Source organism: Chrysemys picta, chromosome 5 (genome assembly GCF_011386835.1).
Source record: "Chrysemys picta bellii isolate R12L10 chromosome 5, ASM1138683v2, whole genome shotgun sequence".
Classification (NCBI taxonomy): Eukaryota; Metazoa; Chordata; order Testudines; family Emydidae; genus Chrysemys; species Chrysemys picta.
This window is the reverse complement of record NC_088795.1, coordinates 84,082,910-84,110,189: the sequence shown is the minus strand read 5'-3', so window position 1 is coordinate 84,110,189 and position 27,280 is coordinate 84,082,910. Positions and strand designations below refer to the sequence as shown.

The 27,280-nt window shown below is 39.3% G+C and overlaps 1 protein-coding gene across 14 annotated transcripts in view; it reads left to right on the top strand.

Annotated features, from left to right (window-relative positions):
• FAT1 (FAT atypical cadherin 1) overlaps positions 1-27,280 on the top strand; it is a 169,800-nt gene that overhangs the window by 132,748 nt on the left and 9,772 nt on the right. For 8 of the 14 annotated variants that reach the window (XR_010601451.1, XR_010601450.1, XM_042841962.2 and 5 more), the window contains 14 exons: positions 151-347; positions 1,531-1,684; positions 4,086-4,319; positions 8,827-9,216; positions 10,938-11,152; positions 11,546-11,683; positions 12,078-12,221; positions 15,228-15,425; positions 22,332-23,133; positions 24,094-24,225; positions 24,334-24,497; positions 25,236-25,698; positions 26,034-26,187; positions 26,486-26,596. Coding sequence is in view for 9 of the 14 variants with exons in the window: in XM_042841962.2 (XP_042697896.2) it covers positions 151-347; positions 1,531-1,684; positions 4,086-4,319; positions 8,827-9,216; positions 10,938-11,152; positions 11,546-11,683; positions 12,078-12,221; positions 15,228-15,425; positions 22,332-23,133; positions 24,094-24,225; positions 24,334-24,497; positions 25,236-25,698; positions 26,034-26,187; positions 26,486-26,596 (3,496 nt within the window). In the remaining 5 variants the exon portion in view is untranslated. Of the gene's footprint in view, positions 1-150; positions 348-1,530; positions 1,685-4,085; positions 4,320-8,826; positions 9,217-10,937; positions 11,153-11,545; positions 11,684-12,077; positions 12,222-12,920; positions 13,003-15,227; positions 15,426-22,331; positions 23,134-24,093; positions 24,226-24,333; positions 24,498-25,235; positions 25,699-26,033; positions 26,188-26,485; positions 26,597-27,280 lie in introns of those variants that run through there. The other 6 variants (XR_010601454.1, XR_010601453.1, XR_010601452.1 and 3 more) reach the window with 3 other exon arrangements.

Below are 27,280 nucleotides of genomic sequence, written 5' to 3'. Positions count from 1 at the left end.
TGCTACTTTTACCCCCCCTGAAAAATCAAGATTTTTTTTTTATATAGAAAGCCATGAGGTGTGATTGTTAGGGGTTTTTTAGATTTTTCTTTTCTCCTAAATAGTAGCATTATCTCTTTTTGCTTGAATGACATATTTTTGACTGTTTAGGAGGTGATCCCTTCGGACAGTTTGCAATTGAAAACATGCAGAATGAATGGAAAGTCTATGTCAGAAAACCTCTGGACAGGGAAGAAAAGGACAATTACCTTCTAAATATTACAGCTACTGATGGGACCTTTGCAACAAAAGCCGTGGTTGAGGTTAAAGTTCTAGATGCTAATGACAACAGTCCTGTTTGTGAAAAGGTAGGCTTAAATTTTACATGGGCAGCCATGTTCAGTGTATGTACATTTTCATTGTAAAATCTTCTTTATCTTAGGTGACCACTCAAGAGACTGACAAAAATTGGTTGCTTTATGGAAGTGACTTTCCAATAAATGTGGAGAAGAAATGTATTTTGGGCTACTAAGATAAGAGGTTGCCGAATAAGGGTAGTCTCTTGGGTAAATTTCACTATAATTCAAAAACTCATAGGGCTGACCCAGCGACCTACTCATAACTCAGTGTGCCACTATGCAGAGGATTGGAAGACTATGAATTGAATTTCAGTTCTTAAATTCCCATGTTAATGCAAGCATTGCAAAGATAAAGCAAGGAGAGAGAGCATGCTTTATGCTGCTGCCATGGCAGTGCATACTAACTGATTTCCATAGGAAGTGTGGCTCCAAAGAAGTCCAGGTACCTGCACTTGGCAGAATGATACTGCTGTACACATTCTAATAGAGGTGAAGTTAAAAAAGTGCTGTGCTCAGTGGTGCCCGAGCTGTTCTTGATAGGAGTGGAAGGGTTGTACAGCCAGGGAAATTGCACTGTCAGAGTCCTAGAATTCTGTAATCCATATATGTCCTCAAGCCTGCTGACAAAGCCATCCTTTGCCACTTTTGATTCTCTGATTAAAAAAAAAAATGTACTTCTGCTATCTCACCGATGAGATCTCACCTATGTCTTTAAAGCCTTTTTGTGTTGTGTTTTTGTTTCTAACTGGAGACCTATACGTCTTATGCTGTTTTATAAAAGGGGTGAATCAGTTCTTTGTAGGTCAGACCAGACCTGGGTAATATGACCTATCAGTAGCTCAAGATAGGAAGTTGAATGAAATTCACAACACCAACAGATTTGGATATCAGGAAGTAATTAATCAGATGTTCAGGTGTTTGGAATTCTTGGCTGTGCCTTGGCACTCAGAATCCTCGAGTTTGTGAATGTCAGTAATAAATAATTACTTCACTGAATAATTTATTAATGGTGAGGCAATTAATTAGAAAATCACATCTTTATTATTTTCAGATGTTTCAACCTTCACATGTTCCAGAATCCTCTAAACTCAAGCAGATAATTTCATCTGTCCTTGTCCTCTTTTCCCTTCTCCATTAAGCATTGCTTCTCTAACACATTTTAATCTTTCAATGTTACTTTAAAACCTTTTAGGCTTTATACACTGATACTGTTCCAGAGGATGCCCTTCCTGGCAAGCTGATCATGCAGGTCTCTGCTACAGACGCAGATATTCGTTCCAATGCAGAAATTACTTATACGCTGCATGGCATTGGAGCAGAAAAATTCAAGCTCAGTCCAGACACAGGTAAAATTCATAATATATAATTTTACATATAAAACTGCAGACACTGCCTTTTTAAAAAATATTTACAACTAAATAAAACATATGTAAATGTTGATACTTAAATCAATCTGCATGCACAAAAACAAATGTTATTTATTTTTAAAATGTTAATTTAATGTTAAATTATTTTAGAGGAAAACAGTAAACATTCAGTATGTGGAGAAGAAAAAAAGAAATGAACACACAATTAACTTGTGGAACTCCTAGCCAGGAGATTTTGTGAAGGCCGAGGATATCAATTAGATACATTTAATGGATGATAGGTCCATCAAGATGGTTGGAGCACAACCCCATGCCTCGGGTGTCTCTAAACTTCTGGCTGCCAGAAAATGGGACTGAACAATGGGGGATGGAACAGGAGTACTTGTGGCACCTTAGAGACTAACAAATTTATTAGAGCATAAGCTTTCGTGGACTACAGCCCACTTCTTCGGATGCATATAGAATGGAACATATATTGAGGAGATATATATACACACATACAGAGAGCATAAACAGGTGGGAGTTGTCTTACCAACTCTGAGAGGCCAATTAATTAAGAGAAAAAAAACTTTGGAAGTGATAATCAAGATAGCCCAGTACAGACTCCAACAGACTCCAACGAGAGACTGCTGAGCTGGAATTGATATGCAAACTAGACACAATCAACTCCGGTTTGAATAAGGACTGGGAATGGCTGAGCCATTACAAACATTGAATCTATCTCCCCTTGTAAGTATGCTCACACTTCTTATCAAACTGTCTGTACTGGGCTATCTTGATTATCACTTCAAAAGTTTTTTTTCTCTTAATTAATTGGCCTCTCAGAGTTGGTAAGACAACTCCCACCTGTTTATGCTCTCTGTATGTGTGTATATATATCTCCTCAATATATGTTCCATTCTATATGCATCCGAAGAAGTGGGCTGTAGTCCACGAAAGCTTATGCTCTAATAAATTTGTTAGTCTCTAAGGTGCCACAAGTACTCCTGTTCTTCTTTTTGCGGATACAGACTAACACGGCTGCTACTCTGAAATGGGGGATGGATCACTTGATAATTTCCCTGTTCTGTTCATTCCCTCTGAAGCATCTGGTACTGGCCAATGTTGGAAGACAGAATATTGGGCTAAATGGACTATTGATCTGACACAGTATGGTCATTCTTGTGTTCTTTAAAAATATAAAACACCTTGAAGCCAAAAGTCAGGCTTCTTTAATTGCTATCAGACGTCTATGCCAAAGAAGTTCAGAATAAAAGGATACCTTAAATATTGTTCTTTTTCATATTTAATGTATTGGTTACTAGCCATAGCTTTTGACCTGAAAAGTAGCAAGTTTCATTTCAGTCATATTCTGGTGGCCAACCATCTGGATGGATTTAAATCTTGCTGTACACCTAGAGAATAGTGCAAAAGGGAAGTCCGGTGTTCTCAAAGCTTTGCAGCTCGGGCAGGGAATTAAATGGAATGAGTGAACCAGAACCACCCCAGACTTGCTTGGAAGTATTAAGTGAGTGGTCTGCACCCCATCACACTCTTATTGGTTGGTTTTCATGCCACTCAGAGCTACTTAAGCAAGAGTTAGGTCAAGCTGGGCCACTTTGAGGTCCTAAGCATCCCACTCTCCAGACCAATGCAATGCAGGGTGCAGAAGCAAAGGGTAACAAAAATAAAGCAAAATAAATGGTGGAGCCATAGGGAGGGAGCCAAGGGTAGGTTTCCCATGCAAGGATTGCAACTTAATGGCCTGAGAGCGGAGCTTGTGGATTTCCTAGGGGTTTGGGCAAAGGGGAGGTCTTCCCTACCAAATCACTGGCACAAACCTCTCATTTTTGGTTTTACTACATAATGAAGCTGCCGCCTTCCTGCACCCCAAACCATTTGTAACCTTCACATGACCATCTCTCTCTTTCCTCACTCCACGGATAATATGTCATACATTTTCTTCTAACTTTGCATTTAATTAAAACAAGGATTCAAACAGTTCTTTTATTTAAAATGTTTGTTTTCAAATAATGCACCATGCACTATCGTGTATGTGTAGGCATAGATGTATATGTTCTGTGTTATGTGTGCTGCACATTTGGTCAATTTCAATTGCAGAGGGATTTTTTAGAAAGCAAAAGGTTTCCGTGTTTAACGTTTATAAGTTGAAAAGACAGCCATTTACACGTTTTGCCCAATATGGGGCTCATTAGTGTGTTACAGCTGTTGTCTCAGTCATTGACAAAATTATCCTCAAAAGGAAAATGGTTATTTAGCTTTTGTGACTAAAAAAGAAGAAAGATTTGATAAAAACATCATGGTACAAATCATTATGGGATACTTAATTCTGGGGACTCAAGTAAGTTAATTTATTTTACATCTGTTTTTCTGTTTATAGGTGAACTGAAAACATTAGCACCACTTGATCGTGAGCAGCAAGCAGTTTATAATCTTTTAGTCAAGGCCATAGATGGAGGAGGAAGATTCTGCAAGGCTCATGTTATTCTCACTCTAGAAGATGTAAATGATAATGCCCCAGAGTTTACAGCTGATCCTTACTCCATTACAGTGTTTGAAAACACTGAGCCTAAAACACTATTGACAAGAGTGCAGGCTACAGATGCAGATGCAGGTACATATTACTTAACTATATTTACTAATTATAGTAATAGTTTGCTAGTGGAGACTTTCAGTGGGACTTGCAGGCACTTAGTACTTCTCAGGATCAGGTCGCCAAATGATATGTTTAGGTCTAGTAAATTCGATACAGTTTTCATCTTAGTAGCTTTGAAAGTATGTACTGTATCTAGTGCTAGGCAGGATATAGTTTTCACACTGCAAAAAAATTTGAAACTTCAAACATATTTTCCCATTACACTGCTCTACAGCCAAAATGCTTCTGAAATAAATGTAGTCAAACTTTACTAATTCTGGGTCACTGAGAACGAAAATGATGCTTAAAATTGTTGATTGGCTCTAGTTTTCAAGATATGCTATTGGGTCAGTATATACGACCCTTGACTTGGGAATGGCGGAGGATAAGTGAGTTATAAAGGGAAGGGATCTCAATTTAAACCAGAAATGACTAAAATACATCTTTGACTGGATCTATGAATAAATCTATGACTGGATTTGGACAGTACTTGCTTTTTAGGCAAAACAATGAATGATGCAATCTGAAGCTGGTATTGCGTCATACATGATATGAATTGCATCATGTTATTCCTAGAAGTCATGGATGATGCAATCATAACGAAGCTTACATCACTCTGCTGAACAAATTGCCCTATATCAGCTCTAGAAATCATACAGTGTCGTGCTCTCTTATTTGTCAGGGTTTGATTTTGCAAAGGGACACATTTCTGTTTCGCCAAAGTGAGCAGAGATGCCTCGTACTTGTGTGAACAGTGCAGATAACTTCTGCTATGTTTGTGGTGAAGTGACTTTTGCATCACAAAAGCACAGTATAACCGCTATGGTTAAGAAAGCCTATCACCTTTATTTTGGCTGCAAAATTGGAGATCAGGACAAGAGGTGGGCCCCACACATATGCTGCAACACTTGTGCAACAAATCTTCGCCAGTGGTTGAACAGGAAAAGGAAATCGATGCCTTTTGCAGTGCCAATGATTTGGAGAGAGCCAACAGATCATACCAGCAATTGTTACTTCTGCATGGTGCCTCCAGTTGGGAAAGGTGTGTCAAAGAAGAAAAAGTGGACTGTGCATTATCCAAACATTCCATCAGCTATACGCCCAGTACCCCACGGAGAAGGACTGCCGGTTCCTGATGCACCAGAATCATTCTCACTTGAGTCAGACGAGGAAGAGGATGAAACTTCTGGTCCTGAACCATCAGTGTCACAGGACCCACATTTTCTCCCATCCTCCTCCTCTGAACCACACCTCATAACACAAGGTGAACTGAATGACCTTGTCAGGGATTTGGAACTATCCAAGAGTAAGGCAGAGCTGTTGGGCTCCAGACTACAGCAGTGGAATCTTCTGGCAGGTGATGTTAGGGTTTCCATGTTCCGTGACCGTCAAAAGGATCTTGTCCCATTCTTCTTCATGGAAGGTGATCTTGTAGCCTGCAACAACATCGATGGTGTGATGGCAGCCCTCAACATCGTTCACGATCCAGATGAGTGGAGACTGTTCATTGATTCATCAAAGACAAGTCTTAAAGCTGTTTTACTGCATAATGGCAATGTTTTGCCATCAATTCCAGTTGGTCATGCAGTCCATAGGAAGGAAACCTATGATAACATGAAACAACTTTTGAGGTGCATAAAATATGACCAACATCAGTGGCAGCTTTGTGGTGATTTGAAGGTTGTTGCTCTCTTGCTTGGTCTGCAGACTGGATACTCTGTTAGTCTTAAAGGTGCCACAGGACCCTCTGTTGCTGGATACACAAAGTACTGCTGTTTTCTCTGCGAATGGGATAGTCGTGCAAGAGATTCCCACCACATCAAGAAAGATTGGCCACTCCGACAGTCATTGGAGCCTGGAAGGAAAAGTGTTCAGCATCCACCACTTGTTGAATCAAGGAAGATTTTGTTACCACCCTTGCACATCAAGCTGGGTCTGATGAAGAACTTTGTCAAGGCCATTGACAAAACACAAGCAGCTTTCAAGTACCTCCGTGGAAAATTTCCAAGGTTAAGTGAAGCTAAGATAAAGGAAGGTGTCTTTGTTGGTCCTCAGATTTGTGAACTTCTTTGAGATGATGCATTTGACCATGCACTGCGTGGCAAGGAAAAGACGGCATGGAAAGCCTTCCAGTTAGTGGCAATAAATTTTCTCGGAAACAGCAAGGCAGACAACTACAGGTTGTTGGTGGAAAACCTCCTCAAGGCATACAAAAGCCTTGGTTGCAACATGTCACTAAAGATGCATTTTTTGCACTCTCATCTAGATTTTTTTCCACCGAACTGCAGAGCAGTGAGCAACGAGCACGGCAAGCGATTTCACCAGGACATTGCAACAATGGAGAAACGCTATCAGGGCAAATGGAGCCCATCAATGCTTGCAGACTATTGCTGGACAGTGACGGGAGATGCTCCATTTAATGAATACAAGAAACAAGCCAAGAAGCGCTGAGTAGACACTGAATAGGACTAAACTATGTACATAATAGTTTTTTGCCTTTTGTTTCATGTTAAATTTTATTTATAGAACCCTTTTGCTGATTTTTAAAGTGTTCCATAAACAGGACACGTGAAATATTATCATGTAAAGCAACCATAAACACATGAAAAGACCTAGGTTTACAATTTATGATTAAAACTCTACTATCTACACAATATACATAGACATAAAATGTAAAAACTTAAATATCTTAGAAACAGTAACCAATCAGTTGTTTTAATTGTCATATTTGAATTCAGCACATCAAAATACATAATAAATAGCACATTTTATCTTTGAAGCAGACGACGTCTCAAAAATTGTAGACCAGTGTTACACGTCGGGATGAAACCAAAATCCACCGCAGAATAGCCAGTAGCTAAGGTGTGTGATGGAGATATACCCCATAGAGCTGGAAGGGACCCTGAAAGGTCATCGAGTCCAGCCCCCTGCCTTCACTAGCAGGACCAAATACTGATTTTGCCCTAGATCCCTAAGTGGCCCCTTCAAGGATTGAACTCATAATCCTGGGTTTAGCAGGCCAGTGCTCAAATCACTGAGCTATACTCATCTGGCAAGTGGGAGACCCTTGTTTAAGTCCTTGTTATGCCTGATTCAGAAGAGCCTTGAATCTGGGTCTCTAATAGGGTGACCAGATAGCAAGTGTGAAAAAGTGGGACAGGGGATGGGGGTAATAGGTTCCTATATAAGAAAAAGCTCCAAATATCGGGACTGTCCCTATAAAATTGGAACATCTGGTCACCCTAGTCTCCAACATTCAGGTGAGTACCCTAAGCACCAGGCTTTTAGCTGTTCTAGGGTGGGTTTCTCCCTCTCTCTGGTTTTGATGAGAATTTCCATCCTAGTCCTGAGAAACTTCAGGTTTCTATGAATCTGTATTTTCTGGCACACTGTGTCATCAAAAAATTCCCAGCCAGCTCTATTTGTAACTAATGGTGTGCAAAATATGGAGGGAAGTGAAAAGTGTGGGCCCGAGTCTCCTCTCACATACACTAATTTTACAGTGTTGTAAGTCTGTTGGCTTAGTCCTTATTTTCAGGCTCTGTGTGCTCAAGGGAGTGTCTGCTAACAGAAGTCACATTTTTAAAACATGACCCTCAGTCTAATAATGTACAGTTATATGATATGCAGTGGTATTGAGATACGTAGTTTGTTGTTCATCATTGTTTAGCTATAAAGTGTTATGTGAATATGGCCTGAATGTGACATTAAAACGAACTTAGAGTCACGCTTTGTGCTTATAAACTCAACAGGAGAATTACAGAAGCGTATGATTTCTGTGTTTGGGGGCACAACACTGTCACATACCTGTCAAGGTTTGATGGTCAAGTTGTAATGTTTGGTATTGCTTCAGTACTCAGAAAAACATTATGTGTTATGATAAAGTTAAATTGCATAATAGAAGGTAGCAGCAGAGAGCCAGTTTCATACTTTGCCAGTCTCTGGGGCTCATAGCAAACCGAATGGCACAAAATGCTATGTTGTTGTTTTTATACAGAACTCTTGCCAGAGAAGGTGTTCCTGTTCATCTTGTGTACTTGACTTACTGGATTAGAGCCTAGTTATTTGATGCAGCCTGGCCCTTTATATATACCTGTGTTTATGTATGTATGTGTGTGTGTGTGTGTATAATATAACATTTTTTTAAAGGATTTAACCTTCTAAAGTAGAAATTATCATTTTGAAGTTATAATTAAATTTGTATTACTAACCAATATTTTCATACAGAGACTGTGAATAAAACAGATAGCTACTTTACTCTTTTTGTAGTCGAAGTCACGAAGCCTATGGTATAATTTATACCATATCAGTAGCTTCTACTCTTGACAGTAGCCTCTATAGTTATTTAAATTTGCTTTAATGTGGATGTCAGTTTTTACACTTTTTTTCATTTGTATTGTAATCTTTTTCTAGATTAATCACTATAGCAATGCATTTTAGCTATCATTTCATGTTCCATTAAAAGCTCTTCTGTTTTTAAATGCAGGGATGAACCGTAAAATTCGCTACTCACTAGTGAACTCTGCGGATGGACAGTTCTCTATTGATGAATTCTCTGGAATTGTTCGGTTGGAGAAGCCTTTGGATCGGGAGTTGCAGGCAGTGTACACTCTGACTTTAAAAGCTTTAGATCAAGGTTTACCTAGAAGGCTGTCCTCTCTTGGTAGTCTTGTGGTTTCTGTTTTGGATATAAATGACAATCCACCTGTGTTTGAATATAGAGAGTACAGTGCTACTGTATCAGAGGACACTTTAATTGGAACAGAAGTTCTTCAGATTTATGCTGTTAGCAGAGACATTGAAGCCAATGCTGAGATCACCTATTCAATAGTCAGTGGAAACGAACATGGAAAATTCAGTATTGATTCAGCAACAGGTAACAGAACATAAGGGTGAATTAACAGAAACATATGTGTTAATGTGTATTTAGCTGTATCATTTTCACCAAGCAGTGTGTTATTACACATTATGCAATTGATTAACCACGCAGATAGACTTAAAACATATGTCCTGTAAAGTCAGTGATACTTTAAACTGATGTGTTTTGTTACTGTCTGCTGAGATGTTCATTCATTTAAAAATAGTCTTGGAAAGAAGTGTAATAGAATATGAAAAATTAACTGTATGTAATGCTTTTGGTAGTTGCTATTTAGGATACCTTTACTTAGTCTACAAAGTAGAGTAGAAGTTTCCTAACCACCATGCCAAAAATAAAAAACAAACACACAAACAAAAAACAACAACTATAATTACAGATAACAGTCTGTTCACAAAAGCCATTATTTATAATCTAAATGAGGTTTTGTCAAAGAGAGACCTGAGATTAAACCGACAAGGAAAACTGATCATTGGTCCTCAAAGATGGTAATTATAGAAGAGTTGGTATGGCATTAGGGAAAGATAGAACTATGTGTCCAGCCTAAAGATGAAGGATTTTAGGACTGAAAGTCAGTGGGACTGCGGAGCTAAGGCACGTAAGTGCTTTTGAAAATTTTGTCCATTTTTACTACTTTAGTAAAGAGTAACTTATACCTCAGTTCTCCTTACATCATAATTCCTGTATATTCTGTAGCTTTTTTGCAAAGCGTGTTTTCAAGAAAAAGTTTCTCTCTCTCCTAAGGCCTTATTTGCACACACAAGTTGTACTAACTTGGGTTATTGTTAAAATGGTACTACTCCTTCCCCACTCCCCACATGTAGTTATACTGGTATAAAAGTGCTTATACCAATATAACTTATTGTCATATGGGAAGGGAAACAAACTATACTGGAATTAGGCACCTTCATATAAATATAACTGTGTCTGGTATAACGATGTAGTACCACTTTAACCATTTTGGTTTAAAAAAGAATCACACCCCTAACCAAAATCCTTCTACTGGTACAAAACCTGTGTATAGCCCGGGCAGTTCTACTGCTCCCACTGCTTACTACATACTTGACATAATACTCTTCTATTTTTTACATCAAATCTGGTTTCTGTCTAAGGGCAGGTCTTCACTACAGGGGGAGTCGATTTAAGATACGCAAATTCAGCTACGCCAATAGCGTAGCTGAATTCGACGTATCGGAGCCGACTTACCCCGCTGTGAGGACGGCGGCAAAATCGACCTCCGTCGCTCCCTGTCGACGGCACTTACTCCCACCTCCGCTGGTGGAGTAAGAGCGTCGATTCGGGGATCGATTGTCGCGTCCCGACGAGACGCGATAATTCGATCCCCAAGAGATCGATTTCTACCCACCGATTCAGGCGGGTAGTGTAGACCTAGCCTAAGTGAAATCAAAGGTTATTTCATTTATTTTATTTATTTTGATGGAAAATAAAAACAGGACGTGTTTTCCTAGACATCCTTAGCAATAAAAGAACAAAGGAAAGTAAGAGTCAGAAGAAACGAGTTGGCTCTGAGACAGTTTTTCATTGCAGCGGCTTCTGAATGTTTAGGGTTTGATTTCATTGCTGTGTATCTCCCATTTTACACTGTCATAACACAGGGATTAATCAGGTCATTGAGCTATTTGGAAATTAATTAAAACAAACTGAAAAGCAATAGTATGTAGCAGTACAGTAATATCAAAATATGAAATTTTTCTTTGTAGGAGCCATTTTTATTATTGAAAGCCTGGATTATGAAAGTTCCCATGAGTATTACTTGACAGTGGAAGCCACAGATGGAGGCACACCTTCATTAAGTGATGTTGTAACAGTGAATATCAATGTAACTGATATCAATGATAACACTCCAGTGTTCAGCCAAGACACCTACACAGCAGTAATCAGTGAAGATGCCATGCTTGAACAATCGGTCATTACAGTACGTATTATTATGTGGTTTTGGTTTTATTTTTTCTCTATTTTATTCAGTTGAGCCAATCATAGTTTCTCTCTGAGAAATAAATACTAATTTGTAAATTGTTAACTTTTTAAGAAATCTTTCAGAACTGGGAATATAAAACATATAGGGAAAGTGCAGAATATTTTGTACTAGTTGTAGTCCATTTATATGAATTATGATTTCATTTGCAGAGAGATTCCAGAAAAATTAGGCTACCCGACTTTGGTATATTCCAAATATTGGAGTTTTTGCCTTGATAACTCTGTAATATGCTAGACCTGAAACAGCAGTGCCTTCCATTAGAATGAATTTATTGAAAGAGCACCAGTGTCTGCCTAGATCAATTTTACATGAAAATATGATGTCTTCTAGGTTATGGCAGATGATGCTGATGGACCTTCAAACAATCACATTCACTACTCAATTATAGATGGCAATCAGGGGAGTCCTTTTACAATTGACCCTACCAAGGGTGAAATAAAAGTGACTAAACTTCTAGACAGAGAAGAGGTAAGTAAGTTTTATGACTTTTTTTTTTTTTTAATTCAGTTGGTTAGATTAAAATACAGGTAACTTGCACTGCCATTTTCTGGGGTGATATTTATGTAAATTCTGATGACTTCAGGTCTTTTAAAATTAAGGTAAATGTAATTTTTTCAATGAGGACAATTTTAAAAAGTGACACCATCTGTTTATGGCATTAGTTTGTGGTTTTTTTATTCAGATTGTAATAGGGTCTTTAATTATAGTATATGATATATATAGAGTCTTGTTGTTCGTCTGAAGTACCCGTGTATTATGTGGGTTCAAATATTTTTCTCAATTAATACAAATTCTTCAGTTTGTCACCTTTTTCTTTCTTTAATGAATGTGTGGATTTTTTTTTTTTTTTTTTTTTTTTTAGATTTCAGGATACACCTTGACAGTTCAAGCTTCAGATAATGGAAATCCATCCAGAGTCAACACAACTACTGTAAATATTGATGTATCAGATGTAAATGACAATCCTCCAGTATTCTCAAAGGGGAACTATAGTGTTATCATCCAGGTAATCTAAACATAGCACTTTAGATGTTATGGCAATCAAACTAAATACAGTTTTTGGATGTTAATCTGTGACTTTTTGCAACAGAAAAAATATTTTTTTTTATTATTTAAGGCTGAAGTAATATAAATTGGACTGTTTACCTGAGTAAGTGCTTATCAGTGTAAATAAGTGTTGTAAAATCAGAACCATATTGTGCCACCTTGTTACAAAAGTTGCAGAGAAATACTTCATTCATAGGATGTGTGTCACTTTTAACATATACATTATTCTATTTTTATTTTGTGTTACACTGTACAACATTCAGCATACATATACAGTACATCTTAAAAATACATACATTACAATTGACTTATTTTGCTAATAATAGATGGAGATTATGCTTAGAAAACTTTGTTTTAGCTACTCTGTTATTGTAAAGCAGGTGTTCTGTACTCCTGCACATAGACCATTATTTAATGTATGTTGCTCCATAGCACTCTTCAGCTGATTAAGAGATGATGCTGAGCAGCTGTAAAGGAAATGTCATTCATATCTCACGTTGTACGGATGGTAGATGTGAACTGATGTTTTGAGGATTTAAGTATTGAAACAAGGAAAGAGAGATAGCAGGAATACTCAGAATAAAATATAACAAAATAATATGATATTAAACTAACTCTCTGAAATACGAAAGTTTTTTGTATTGGTTATACCTTTCAGGTGTATGCCAGGGGCATGACACAAATCTGAACTGGGCAGGACATAATGGCACTGGAAAAAAGATTAAATAAGCAAGTATTCCTGACTTAGGGAACCCTGAACCATATTTCACTCATATTGATGACTGATCATAGCTAACTTGTCTGTTTGGCTCTTGTGGTTTATGCCTTTGTCCTTGCATATGAAAATAAAAATAGTTAAGTGCTCAGAATTCTCCATATTCACAAAAATGTGTCTGACAGAACCAATAACTGAGTGCTATCCCAAAAGTATAATTCATCTATAACAACACACAAGCTTTAGTTTTCCATTATAAGGTGGTGGTAATGGACCATATTCTCAAATGACTAGCAGGTAATTCACTCAGATACAGGGAACTTCCTGCTGGCCGAGGCAGCTCCTGCACCAGCTGTTCCCCTTCCTCTGACATGGGAACCATGTTGAAGGAAGTAAGAGGGACTTGGGATAGTTGCATTAAAGACATTATGCTAGTGATGTAAATTAGAGCAATTCCTCAGATGCTTTCTCTTGCTGGCATGGGTCAACACGGACCAGAATGAGGGAGTCATAACTCATCCAGTGACTCATCCCAACATAGCACCTTTATTCAGACTCTTAAAATGCTCTATGAAAGTAGGTAAAATTATGATCTCCATTTTATAGGGGAAATGAAGGCACTCCTAATGCACATGAACTTGAGGAGTCTAGACCAAACAGCTGTACTAGACTCCCCAAAGTGGTCAGAAAGGGCTGTGAATGCACCTGCCTCGACTTTAACTCTTAGAGCATGGGAGTAAGGCACACTGTTCAAGAAAGTAATAGATGCTGCTGGGTGCATGTTCCCTTGTGCTCTCAAAGGATTGTGCTTTTCGTCCAGTGGGCCAGATTTTAAAAGGTATTTAGGTGCCTAATTCCAACAAACCAGTGGGAGTTAAGCACATACATATCTTAAAAAACCCAGATGTGCAGCCCATCCTCACCCCCAAAATATGAGCAGTTTTTTATGGCCACTTTTTTGCCCTAACCTACATACCCAAGATAACTCAATGAATATCCATAGAGTCAAGAAGGGAAACCTGGTAACTGGTTCCCATCTCAAGGACATCTTTGGTGTTTCCTCTTCCCCAACAGCTCACTCTAGCTGGAGGAGAGGAGGAAATAATTCTGTATTACATGAGGTCCATGTCACTCCCTTCTAATCAGCCAGAGTACCTCAGGGAGAATGGTGAACTCCCCTCCAGTCCACCCGCATGTAACAAGGAAAAGAGCTCCACTGGATTCAAATGAGGTGGGAGCCATAAGTGCTCAGTAGTTCTGAAAATCCGGCCACTTAGGTGTCCGACTTTAGGCATCCACATTTAAAAATATGGCCCTGGTCTGTTTTATGGACTTCCTGGCATGAAGAGTATCAGCTGTAAAGCTCAGACGACTAAACTGTTGACCTCAGCGAATTTCACCTACTTCCTCAAGTCATCTCTGTCCCAGAACCTTTTCAAAGAACAATAGCAAAAGGGCTCAAAAGTTGATAAACGGGGGGGAGGGGGTGCATATTGGGAGGGTGGATATTTTTTCTAATGGATGGCATTTTACTGATATCCTGCATTCAATACCATATCATTCTACCAACATATTAAAGTGAAAAAGGCTTTGTGCAGCACAGCTGTCACATTTAAATATTCTGCGGGAAATGGTGTATAATCTTTGTTCCAGAAGGAAGTAGAGATTTGTAGAGTATAGTAGTTGACAAATCTGATCAGTTGGTTTCCAAGTGTATATAAACCCTGCTGCATCCCAGTGATGCAAATAGTTAGATGATCTATATGTGTAAAAAGCTCGACTTGAGAGCTATTTAACGGGGACTAAATTGTGGCATTTACCCACTGCCCCACTAGGAGCTCTGGGCCAGGTTCTGACCCAGGGACTCATCTCCCTTTCTCCCACTTTGTGGTTATTTTGCAGGAGAAAAGCAGTCCATGTGCTCATCTATGTGCAGGTACTGTGATTATCCTTAATAGGTAGCATTAGCTAGATTTGAATGTTTGGTGAGTTAATAATTAACCCAGAGGTACCAGGGCTCATTAAGACCAAAGGTAAAAAAAAATGGAGTTTCAAGGCCATGACATTTTTTAACACACTAACCCAAAAGGACTGGAAAATTTTCCGGGAAGTAGAAAAAACAACTGTTTGACAATACTGTGATACCAATTGACTTTTTTCTGTTGTGGAAAGGAAAACTGAATCAGAGTATCTCACTGATTACATTGTTATAATGAAACTGTCTGATGCAATGTTCCTATACATTTATAGGAAAATAAGCCTGTTGGATTTAGTGTGCTCCAGCTCACAGTGACAGACAAGGATTCTTCTCATAATGGTCCACCTTTCATCTTCACCATTCTGAGTGGAAATGAAGAGAACGCTTTTGAGATTAACCACCAGGGAGTGCTTACCACATCTGTTGCACTGAAACGCAAAGTGAAGGATCATTATTTTCTCCATATTAAGGTATGAAAGGCTTATCTTTAGCCAGTTTGTGTTTTTAACCAGTTTAATTACCCAGTTCACTTTTTCCCTGTGGTTGGAGGATGGCCATTTGCATTTGTGTGACATGACCTGTATATCCTAAGGGTACGTCTTCACTTACCGGAGGGTCCGGCGGCAGGCAATCGATGTTCTGGGATCGATTTATCACGTCTGGTTAAGACGCAATAAATCGATCCCGGAAGTGCTCGCCGTCGACGCCGGGACTCCAGCTCGCCGAGAGGAGTACGCGGCATCAACGGGGGAGCCTTCCTGCCGCGTCTGGACCCGCGGTAAGTTCGGACTAAGGTACTTGAAATTCAGCTACATTATTAACGTAGCTGAATTTGCGTACCTTAGTCCGAAGTGGGGGCTTAGTGGGGACCAGGCCTAAGTAGTGGTTCTTGAAATGAGATCGCCACAGGCAAACCCCATGGGCCTCAGCAGGACTCCAAGCAGGTGCGGGGTCTTTCTTTGTGGATTTCATTGCAGGATTAAGGCATAAGTGAGGAGTAAATAGGGTGAATATCTGTCCTAATGTGTTTGTCCACCCCTTCATTTTGCACCTGTTTTTCAGAAATCTGTCCCTCTCCTTCATTTCTTATCAGGCATTTTACTGCACAAGAAAACAGCCAGACTCTAGATCGGTGGATCTCAACCAGGGGTCTGTGGCCCACTGGGGGGCCTCAAGCAGGTTTCAGGGGAGCCGCCAACCAGGGCCAATGTTAGGCTTGCTGGGGCCCAGGGCAGAAAGCTGAAGCCTGACTGCGTGGGGCTGAAGCTGGGGGTCCTGAGCCCTACCACCTGGGGCTGAAGCCTGAGCATCTGAGCTTCATGGGGGCCCCAGTCAATTGCCCTGCTTGCTACCGCCTAATGCCGGCCCTGGCTTTTACATGCAGAAAACCAGTTGTTGTGGCACAGGTGGGCCGTTGAGTTTTTATAGTATTTTGGGGGGCCTCAGAAAGAAAAAGATAGAGAGCCCCTGCTCTAGATCTGCAGTGCTGTTCCTGAGACCATCTACTGGTGGTAACAGGGCAGTGCCTTATTGCATCCTTCTTCCTATTTCATCCGAAGAAGTGGGCTGTAGTCCACGAAAGCTTATGCTCTAATAAATTTGTTAGTCTCTAAGGTGCCACAAGTACTCCTGTTCTTCCTTCTTCCTATTGTGGCTTCCAACTGAAAGTTGGAGGAATAAGCTAGAGAATGTTCACATATCCATAACAGGGGTTAATAAAGACTTCACAGCATTGCAGCGCTGAAATATTACCTATTGATGAAGAAATACCTTTATATAGCACAGTCTTCTTTTCACATGGCTCTATATAAGAACAATAGCAATACAATTTTGGTTCTTACAATACACATCAGATACTAATTTACATGTTGTATTGTAACAGTGTTTCCTCACAATGGATTAGATTCTCATCTGACGTAAATCAGCACATTTCATTGATTCTATTTAAATCAATGGAACTGCACAGATTTTACATCAGCTGAAGATCTGTCTCTGATATTCAAGTATCAGAGGGGTAGCCGTGTTAGTCTGAATCTGTAAAAAGCAACAGAGGGTCCTGTGGCACCTTTGAGACTAACAGAAGTACTGGGAGCATAAGCTTTCGTGGGTAAGAACCTCACTTCTTCAGATGCAAGAAGTGAGGTTCTTACCCACGAAAGCTTATGCTCCCAATACTTCTGTTAGTCTCAAAGGTGCCACAGGACCCTCTGTTGCTGTCTCTGATATTGTAACTTTTTCAAGTGCCAGATGTTTTTTATACTTTGGCTTAATCTCTAACCCAACAGGCTGCTATCAAAGCAATCTAAAATAAAGGGAAGATGGTCTAAGTCAATAAATCTCACTTTCTTTGATAGCTTAGTTTTCCCAGATACGTTTTTATATCTATATGTCTGTGCCATAAGAAAAGATCAGACGACTCTTCATTGTCTTATCAGATGTTATTTAATTCAGCTATAAACTGATAAATAAGATAACTATGAACAGAGGAATCAAGATCCTAGGGCTACAAAATTTCCCAAAATTTTGCACGTGATCAGGTCTTACATTTCATTTAGAGGCTAGGTCTACACTACCCGCCTGAATCGGCGGGTAGAAATCGACCTCTCGGGGATCGATTTATCGCGTCCCGTTGGGACGCGACAATCGATCCCCGAGTCGACGCTCTTACTCCACCAGCGGAGGTGGGAGTAAGCGCCGTCGACGGGAAGCCGCAGAGGTCGATTTTGCCGCCGTCCTCACAGCGGGGTAAGTCGGCTGTGATACGTCGAATTCAGCTACGCTATTCACGTAGCTGAATTTGCATATCTTAAATAGACCCCCCCCCCTGTAGTGTAGATGTAGCCCTAGACTTCTTGTTTTGGGAGAAATCTTCTGCTCTGTTCCTACACATTCTTTAAAGGCCAATAATAATTTCTCTCCCCAAAGCTCCAAATTATTCCCCTAACTAATATTTAACATTCGTGAGAAAACAGAGCTTTGCTTTCCACTAAAGCTGGGTAGGGAAACTTTTCCCATCCTGCAAAAATATTTGAGATTTCCAACATTGTCTTTTTCCACAATGGGATGAAACCACGACCTTTCCTATTTTTTCCATGAACAGAGAAAGGCACTCAAGAATAGGCCTTAGCCAAGTGATTAGGGAAGTCTTCTGGGATGTGGGAGACCTCTGGACCAGTCAGAGTAGGGACTTGAACCAGGGTCTCCCACTTCCCTAACCACTTGGCTAACTGCCAGGCTACTCTGGGGTAAGTATCTTTCCCTCTGGTTTTTAAATGGAATTCCATCCTCAGAAACCTTGTTGAAAACAGCCTTTTCCCCACAAAAAGTTTGTTTTGACAAATTGGCGTTTTCAGACAAAAAAAATGCTTCATCAAAAAATTTCAGATAAGCTCCTACCTGTTGATGCAGGGGCCTGGAGAAGTCCTGTCCACTCTTCTGTGTATGCTGATTCAGTCTATATTGAGATAATAACAACCATGCTATACTTACCCTAAGCAGGAAGAGAAAGAGAGAGCCATGGTTTACTTTTGAGTGTCATACACAGATGCTCTGGTAATGGGCACCAGTATAAGAATGTAGACAGAATCTTTATTTGAATGCAGCCCAAAACTTGGGGTGTTGGCCAGGGTCAGAAAAGGATGAAATATAATAGTGAAAAGTGCAAGGTCATGCATTGAGGGATTAATAACAAGAATTTTTTTATAAGCTGGGGACTCATCAGTTGGAAGTAACAGAGGAGGAGAAGGACCTCGGAGTATTGGTTGATCACAGGATGACTATGAGCTGCCAATGTGATATGGCCATGAAAAAAGCTAATGTGATCTTGGGATGCATCAGGCGAGGTATTTCCAGTAGAGATAAGGAGGTGTTAGTACCATTATACAAGGCACTAGTGAGATCTCATCTGGAATACTGTGTGCAGTTCTGGTCTCCCACGTTTAGGAAGGATGAACTCAAATTGGAACAGGTACAGAGAAGAGCTACTAGGAATGGAAAACCTGTTTTATGAAAGGAGACTCAAAGAGCTTGGCTTGTTTAGCCTAACCAAAAGAAGACTCAGGGGAGATATGATTGCTCTCTCTATATATATATATCAGATGGATAAATACCAGAGAGGGAGAGGAATTATTTAAGCTCAGTACCAATGTGGACACAAGAACAAATGGATGTAAACTGGCCATCAGGAAGTTTAGACTTGAAATTAGATGAAGGTTTCTAACCATCAGAGGAGTGAAGTTCTGGTACAGCCTTCCAAGGGGAGCAGTGGGGACAAAAGACATATCTGGCTTCAAGACTAAGCTTGATGAGTTTATGGAGGGGATGGTATGATGGGATAGCCTAATTTTGGCAATTAGTTGGTGTTTGACTATTAGTGGTAAATATGCCCAATGGCCTGTGATGGGATGTTAGATGGGTTGGGATCTGAGTTACTACAGAGAATTCTTTCCTGGGTGTCTGGCTGGTGAGTCTTGCCACATGCTTAGGGTTTAAGCTGATCGCCCTATCTGGGATCAGAAAGGAATTTTCCTCCAGGGCCGATTGGCAAAGGCCCTGGGGGGGTTTTCACCTTCCTCTGCAGCATGGGGAACGGGTCACTTGCTGGACAATTCTCTGCACCTTGAAGTCTTTGAATCATGATTTGAGGACTTAAATAGCTCAGACATAGGTTAGGGCAGGGGTAGGCAACCTATGGCACGCGTGCCGAAGGCGGCACACGAGCTGATTTTCAGTGGCACTCACAGTGCCCAGGTCCTGGCCACCAGGTGTCTGGGGGACTCTGCATTTTAATTTAATTTTAAATGAAGCTTCTTAAACATTTTAAAAACCTTATTTACTTTCCATACAACAATGGTTTAGTTATATATTATAGACTTATAGAAAGAGACCTTCTAAAGACGTTAAAATGCATTACTGGCACGCGAAACCTTAAATTAGAGTGAATAAATGAAGACTTGGCACACCACTTCTGAAAGGTTGCTGACCCCTGGGTTAGGGGTTTATTACAGGATTGGGTGGGTGAGATTCTGTGGCCTGCGTTGTGCAGGAGGTCAGACTAGACGATCATAGTGGTCCCTTCTGACCTTAAAGTCTGTGACTCTAAAAGCATTTGAGGAGCACAGATCTTAAAAACAATCAGTCTGTATACATTCCTGCATTACCTAAGGCTTACAGATTCCCTGGATCTAGAGAAAGACAGAGCTCCTTCTGACTCCTCTGTAGACCTTTTCCCTGTGTCAGTCTGTCCCCCGACAGCCTCTGACAATTGACATTTTTCTGGGGCACCCTATTTTTCTGGGAGCCCAGCAAGGCCGGCTGGAGGGAGGGAGAGGTGGCCAGATCACTCCTACCCCTCTGCCCGTCATAGCCTGCCCACCCAAGTGTCCCCTCCTCCCTATGCCACTGCTGTACCAGTGGGTCCCCAGTATATGTCATTTCGATGTCTGTCACCCTTTTCAAGAACACTACCCCAAGCCGCTGTACCTGAATCAGACCAGGGACTTGATCCTGAATCTCCCACCTCCCAAGTGAGTATTCTAACCTAGCCAGGGAAAGACTATTCTATAGCCTTCGGTGGCTAGGGCACCAAATTAGGCAGAGCAGGGTTTTGAACCTGCGTCTTCCATCGCCCGATGAATGCCCTAATCAGTAGGTTCTTCTGAGGTGGGTGTCTCTGGTTTCACAAAAATTTCATCCTGGACCTGAGAAACCGTCCTGATTAAAGCACTGTCTGAACTGATACGTTTCCACAAAAAGTTTCTGGCAAAAATGTTATGGCAAAAAATTCCTAACCAGTTCCATTTAGAATACTATCAATATAATTATTTTAAATATATCCACCTTAGTTACTTCTTTTTTCTACATGCCCCTTTGTTCTTTTTTATTCTTTCTCTTTTCTTCATTCTTACCTCTCCCCCAGATCCAAACTCTGCCCTTTATGTTTAGAACAACCAGTCAAATCTAGGCAAAACCAAACATAGCATGCGCTTGAGTCCTGTCTCCCTATTTAAACATTTGGGTTACTAAAAGTCAGCTTTCCAGACATAAGCCCATCTTTCTACAATGATTATACAATATTAAAATGGTAAATATTGCACACATGTAATACCTTTTAAAAATCTTATGTTCAGATTTTCATAAGTTTGGATTTGTGTATGAAAATATAAAATGATTTTCCTATGCCTATCTTCAAGAGCACTAACCATCTCTAATAGTAATACAATAACTATACAGATTTTTTTAACACAACATATGATTTTCCTGTGCCACTCTGTACCATGTGTCCTATTCGAGTTGTGACAGAACTCTGCTCCAGAGAGGTAATGCAAAGAGAAGAACAACTGAGAAGGGAAGGATGAGAAAAATGGAAGGAAAAGGGTGGGAGGACATTATCTCACTCTCCTATTCTATTTTTCCTCTCTTTGTATCACAATATGTGTCCTTGTGCCAGAATGGGTTGTGGGTTCACTGGTATCATGTTTAAAAAGTCTTTGAATTTTGTTGGAGCTACACAGTCTGATACTGTTGAAGATAATTTGTATAGTTATTTGAAGCAAATACCATCACAGGATATTTTTATTCATCACAATGACAAATCATGAAACACAATATAATTAAATATAACTTTCTGCCTTTTCAGTTTAATGTAATGTTTGGCATTTTGCAATTTGGATTTGTTTTAACTGAGGTTCTCCCAATGACTGTATGGAGAAGTGTGTGTGTTGGATGTTTATTGCATGAGTCATTGTGACTGTAAGATAGTTCCATGTTTGAAAAAAAAAAAAACTTCAAGCGCCATCTGCTGTCTGAAACAAGCTACTGTGCATTTCTTATTTGTTAACACATCTGGAAATGCAAAGAAATCTACTCTTATAAACAGCGTATCTGTTTAATCTTTGAAGATTAAATTTTTTTTAGATACTTAGTGAATCACTAGGACTTGAAAATTTATTTCAGATCCTTACCTTTTCATATTTGCTGTGATATTATTGCCTGAAAACTATGAATCAGTGGCTAGTATTGTGTAATAATGTGTTTGGAGCTTCACACTGACAACTTTTTTCCCTGTTTTAATAAATAGCAGTGACAGTATTAAAAGGTGTCCTTGGTGCTTTATGAGTTTAAATTGTATTGCACAGATAATAGAAATACATCTATAATTTTGATATGAGCTATTTATGTTGTGGCTGCTAGGTTCTCTATCAAGACCTGTGTTATGTATGAAACTTTAATAATGCATCTTCTTATAAGAAAAATAACTTTTTCTGAAAGCAGCATCTTGCAAGGTTGTTTTACTCTCTACAGTACAGTAAATGTTTCTGTTAAAATCTGATGAGACAAAGCAGAAATTGATTCTTTATTTCTCTATTTTCTAATAGGTGGCAGATAATGGAAAACCTCAGTTGTCATCTTTGACTTACATTGACATTAGAATTATTGAGGAGAGCATCTATCCCCCGGCAATTCTGCCGCTAGAAATCTTTATTACAGCCTTTGGAGAAGAATATTCAGGTGGTGTCATTGGGAAAATCCATGCAACTGATCAAGATGTTTATGACACTTTAACATACAGTTTGGATCCCAAGATGGAATCCTTATTCTCTGTCTCTAGCACAGGGGGTAAACTGATAGCACATAAAAGGCTAGACATAGGACAGTACCTCCTGAATGTCACTGTTACAGATGGAAAATTTACTACTGCAGCTGACATTACAGTGCACATCAGACAAATCACGCAAGAATTGCTAAACCACAGCATTGCTATACGCTTTGCAAACCTCGCACCTGAAGAATTCATTGGTGACTACTGGCGCAATTTCCAGAGAGCTTTAAGAAATATTTTGGGTGTGAGAAGAAGTGACATACAGATTGTTAGTTTGCAACCCTCTGATCCTCCTTCAAACCTCGATGTACTACTGCTTGTTGAGAAATCTGGTAGTTCTCAACATCCAACCAGAATTCTACTCCAGAAGATAAACTCCTCTGTAGCTGACCTTGAAGAGATCTTAGGTGTCCGGATACTTGACGTTTTCCACAAGCTTTGTGCAGGCTTGGAATGTCCTTGGAAATTTTGTGAAGAAAAAGTGACCATAGATGAGAATTCCATGTCAACCCACAGCACAGCCAGGCTGAGTTTTGTCACTCCACGTCATCACAGAACAGCAGTTTGTCTTTGCAAAGGTAAGGAAAAGATGTACCCTGAAAATAAATGATATAATTTCAAACAACCAGAGATATTAATGGTACATTCATTTTATAGTCCAAACACTAAAAATATGCTATAGCCACCATTGACACAATTGCACCCTTTCATGCTAAATAAGAGAAGAATAAGGAAATGATTTTGGGGTCGTTCTTGCCCCACATACAGCTGTCCACCTTTTGATAGCTTATCCAGTGTAAAGCCATAAGAGGGTTTTTGGTTTCTAAAGCATTCTACTTATTTGTTTTATAAAAGTGAACATCCCATTCTGCAGCCCTACCTTGCTTCTTGATTGAAGGCTCAGATAGTTGCCTGTCTTTTGACATGCAAGTCCACGCAAAGCACCTTTCTATCTCCCTGGTGCTGCTTAGAATGTTGCTCCACACAACATCTGGACAGTGCCAAGAGCCTTAGCTTCAACTGGCATAGTAAAACATGGCTGCAGAACAGGATGGATCGAGTCAGACCCTCCATGGAAGTAAATGAAGCTATGCTGATTTACACCACGTGAGGATCTGTCCTATGAATCTTTTCTAAAAAATAAAAAAAAAATAGGTACAGTATTATTTTCTAAAATAATTAAGGTTTTATAGTAGGTGAGGGATCACATCTTTTGAAGGCCTTCAAAAAAACAAAACAAACAAACAAACAAACAAAACCTCCACTAAAATAATATCTACCTGGATTTACCTTGGTAAGCTGGCACATTTTTATTTCAGAGTTTCTGCTGGCAGGCGCTGAAATCATGACTGTTTAGGAATTCCATAGCTATCGTATATACTTGCTACCTAGCCTATTTTCTTGTCAGTCACCCAAAATAACTACCACTTTCATTCCCATTGTCTAAAGTTAAGAACTTTGTTTTATATTTTATGTTCAAGGTGGTTTTGCTTTAAATTACCATGCCTGAAAAATAAACCACTTATTCTGTTTTACAGAAGGGAAGTGCCCCCTTGTGAATAATGTGTGTGAAGGAAATCCATGCCCCGAAGGTACTGAATGTATAGCAGATCTTAAGGAAGGAAAGTACACCTGTGTTTGCCATAATGACAAGCCTGGCCAGTGTCCTGGTGAGATTTTAATTCTGAAATGCTTTGGATAAGTCTGCAGTACTTTGAAAGGGAACTTTGGCTTTAATCTTGTGTTAAATCATTTCATGCCTGTCTGTCTTTTTTAAGCATCAGTTGGTTCGTCGGTGACATTTACTGGGAGCAGCTATGTGAAATATCGTCTCTTGGAAAATGAAAACAAAGAGGAAATGAAGCTCACAATGAGGCTTAGAACATATTCAACCCATGCAGTTGTCATGTATGCCCGAGGAACAGACTATAGTATCTTAGAGGTATATTATAATCTACCATTGCATAAAACTCTACCTCATACTTTGCTTTTACATCAGCCTAATTAAAAGATATTTTTATTACCAGAGTTTAAAGATTTAATAATTCCATCATTGCAGAATTTTCATAATGAATATTGCCTTCAAAGTAAAAAACGTATTGTTATTTATCCAGATGACAGCAAACATTTATCAAAAGCTTTTTTTAAATGTGTAATAATTCCTTTTCTTTAATAAAACTGATCCTTCACTCTTGTTACAGCTGATGGTATTTATCTAAAACTATCAGCTTTAAAATAAAGATCAGTCTTTTTTAAATATGCTGATAATATCATACAGAAATGATATTGAAGATATATTCTTGAAACCGCTCCCAAGTGGGAACACTGAAGAAGGAGACCCTGGTTCTTCAAACATTCTCTAATTAATCTGTTTAATAATCTGTCACATCCTTTACCACAGGAAAAAACAAAGACAAAGTAAAGCACACACATTTTAATTAAGCCAGACAAAGAGCCATATGCGCAATGATTCATCATCATCATGAAATATAACATCAATAAACCTCCTGTATGAACAACATCTAATAATGCTTTGTCATTTCTTTAACATAATTGGAAACCTCTACTGGCATAACTATTTAGCATATTTGCTTAAGGTGATAATGTTAGTTGATTGTCACATTGAGTAAAATAAAAGCTAATGATGTGTGGGTGTTTGTTTTGTTTTCCTCCTACATAGATTCACCATGGGAGGCTACAGTATAAATTTGACTGTGGCAGTGGTCCTGGCATTGTCTCAGTACAGAGTATTCAGATTAATGATGGTCATTGGCATTCAGTGTCTCTTGAAGTGGATGGAAACTATGCCCGGCTGGTTCTGGACAGGGTGCACACTGCATCTGGTACTGCTCCTGGCACGCTTAGAACACTAAACCTAGATAACTATGTATTTTTTGGTGGACATGTTCGGCAACAAGGTACAAGGCATGGGAGGAGTCCACAGGTCAGCAATGGTTTCAGAGGATGTATGGATTCCATTGTACTTAATGGGCAAGAGCTACCACTAAACAGCAAACCGCGGAATTATGCACATATGGAAGAATCTGTAGATGTATCTCCTGGGTGTTTACTCACTGCTACTGAAGGCTGTTCAAGCAGTCCTTGCCAGAATGGAGGCATATGCAATCCACTGCCCAATGGAGGTAGGCTTTATTTATTCTTTTGCTGGTTGTTTTAAGTCACTTATCCAATCCTCTGATCCTGGGCCATAAGTTTTTTCTAAGAGGGGTGTTGAGTGGGTGTGGGTTCTGGAATTGTTTATATTTCTATTAACAAATATTGTCTCCATCCAAGCCATTTTGGGTTCTTTTTTCTATTTGTTTGATTAAAACTTGAGAAGTTAGATTTCCTTTCCCTTCAGAGGAGATATTGACTACCAACCTGCCCTTTCCCCCATCCCACCCCCGTAGGTTTGAATTGGTAGATTCTTTGAATGCACTAAAGGCATGCCTTTCATACAGTGTTTGCTTGACTTTAGGTTATTATTGCAAGTGTGCTGCTTTGTTTATGGGAACCCATTGTGAAGTGAGTGTCAATCCATGTGCCTCCAATCCTTGCCTTTATGGTGGCACTTGTATTTCGGTCAGTGATGATTTTGTCTGCCAGTGCAGAGGACAGTACACTGGTCAGAGGTACGTCTTCATTGTTTGTTATAAAAATGCAAGTCATTACATTCAATGTCTATACTCTTTATATAAATCTATAATGTGTTACTGTAACAAGAATGCCTCTGGAGTCCTACAATATAAATAAGATTCTGTATATCTTCTTCCATCTACTTTATTTAGGGCCTGACCTGTGAGGTCTCGGATACCCTTGTGTCCACTGAAGTCAGTTGAAGTTGATGGCACTCAACACTTTACAGGATCAGGGCTGTATTTTGTACCATTTATGGGAAGAAGATAATTTATACATTTTTTCCCTTTCCAGATGTCAGTTGGGTCCATATTGTAAAGACAACCCTTGCAAAAACAGTGGCAAGTGTATTGATAGTTTGGATGGGCCCGTTTGTGAGTGTGAGGCTGGTTTTCGTGGAGAAAGGTTAGTAGCTTCGTACATCTGGTTACATTTACAGTTTTAGCAACATTACTTTTATTAGCACATAACTGAATTAGTACAAACACAAGAACATTTAGCATGGGCCGGAACCCTTAGAATTTTGTAACAATGAAAACTCAAATTTTGCAGGAAGATTCTGTCACTCAGATTAATTATGCTTAGTATGTCCCACCCTTAATAGTTCTAAAATAGGTGCTTACCTTGTATGCACAATGTTTATATCTTACTCAAATGCACATTAGAGATGTATCTGGATTCCTTCATGACAAAGACTGTCCAGAATATTAAACCTTCAAAGCTCTCATAGTAGTACATCACAATGCAAACAACATAAATTTGGAAGCTGTATTCCTTGCACATTTGATCACTGGATCCACACTGTCTTAAGAGAAAAGCGTTTCTTTTAGGGCTGTCTTTTCCATATCAGCTGGTGTGGAATTTATAGACCTAATTTCCCTTTCTGAAGGAAAGACTCATCAGTATGTTAATATTTTCAGTTTGTATATTTGTAAATAAGGAAGCACTCATATTTTTGTGTCAGGATCAAAAGAGGCAGTCTTGTCCTAATCTGTTTTTAATCAACTAATGCCGTAATGGAAAATTGAAAATGTCATTTGCAGTTCATTCTGTAAACTGCAATGTTTTGTCCTTATTCACATTGTTTCA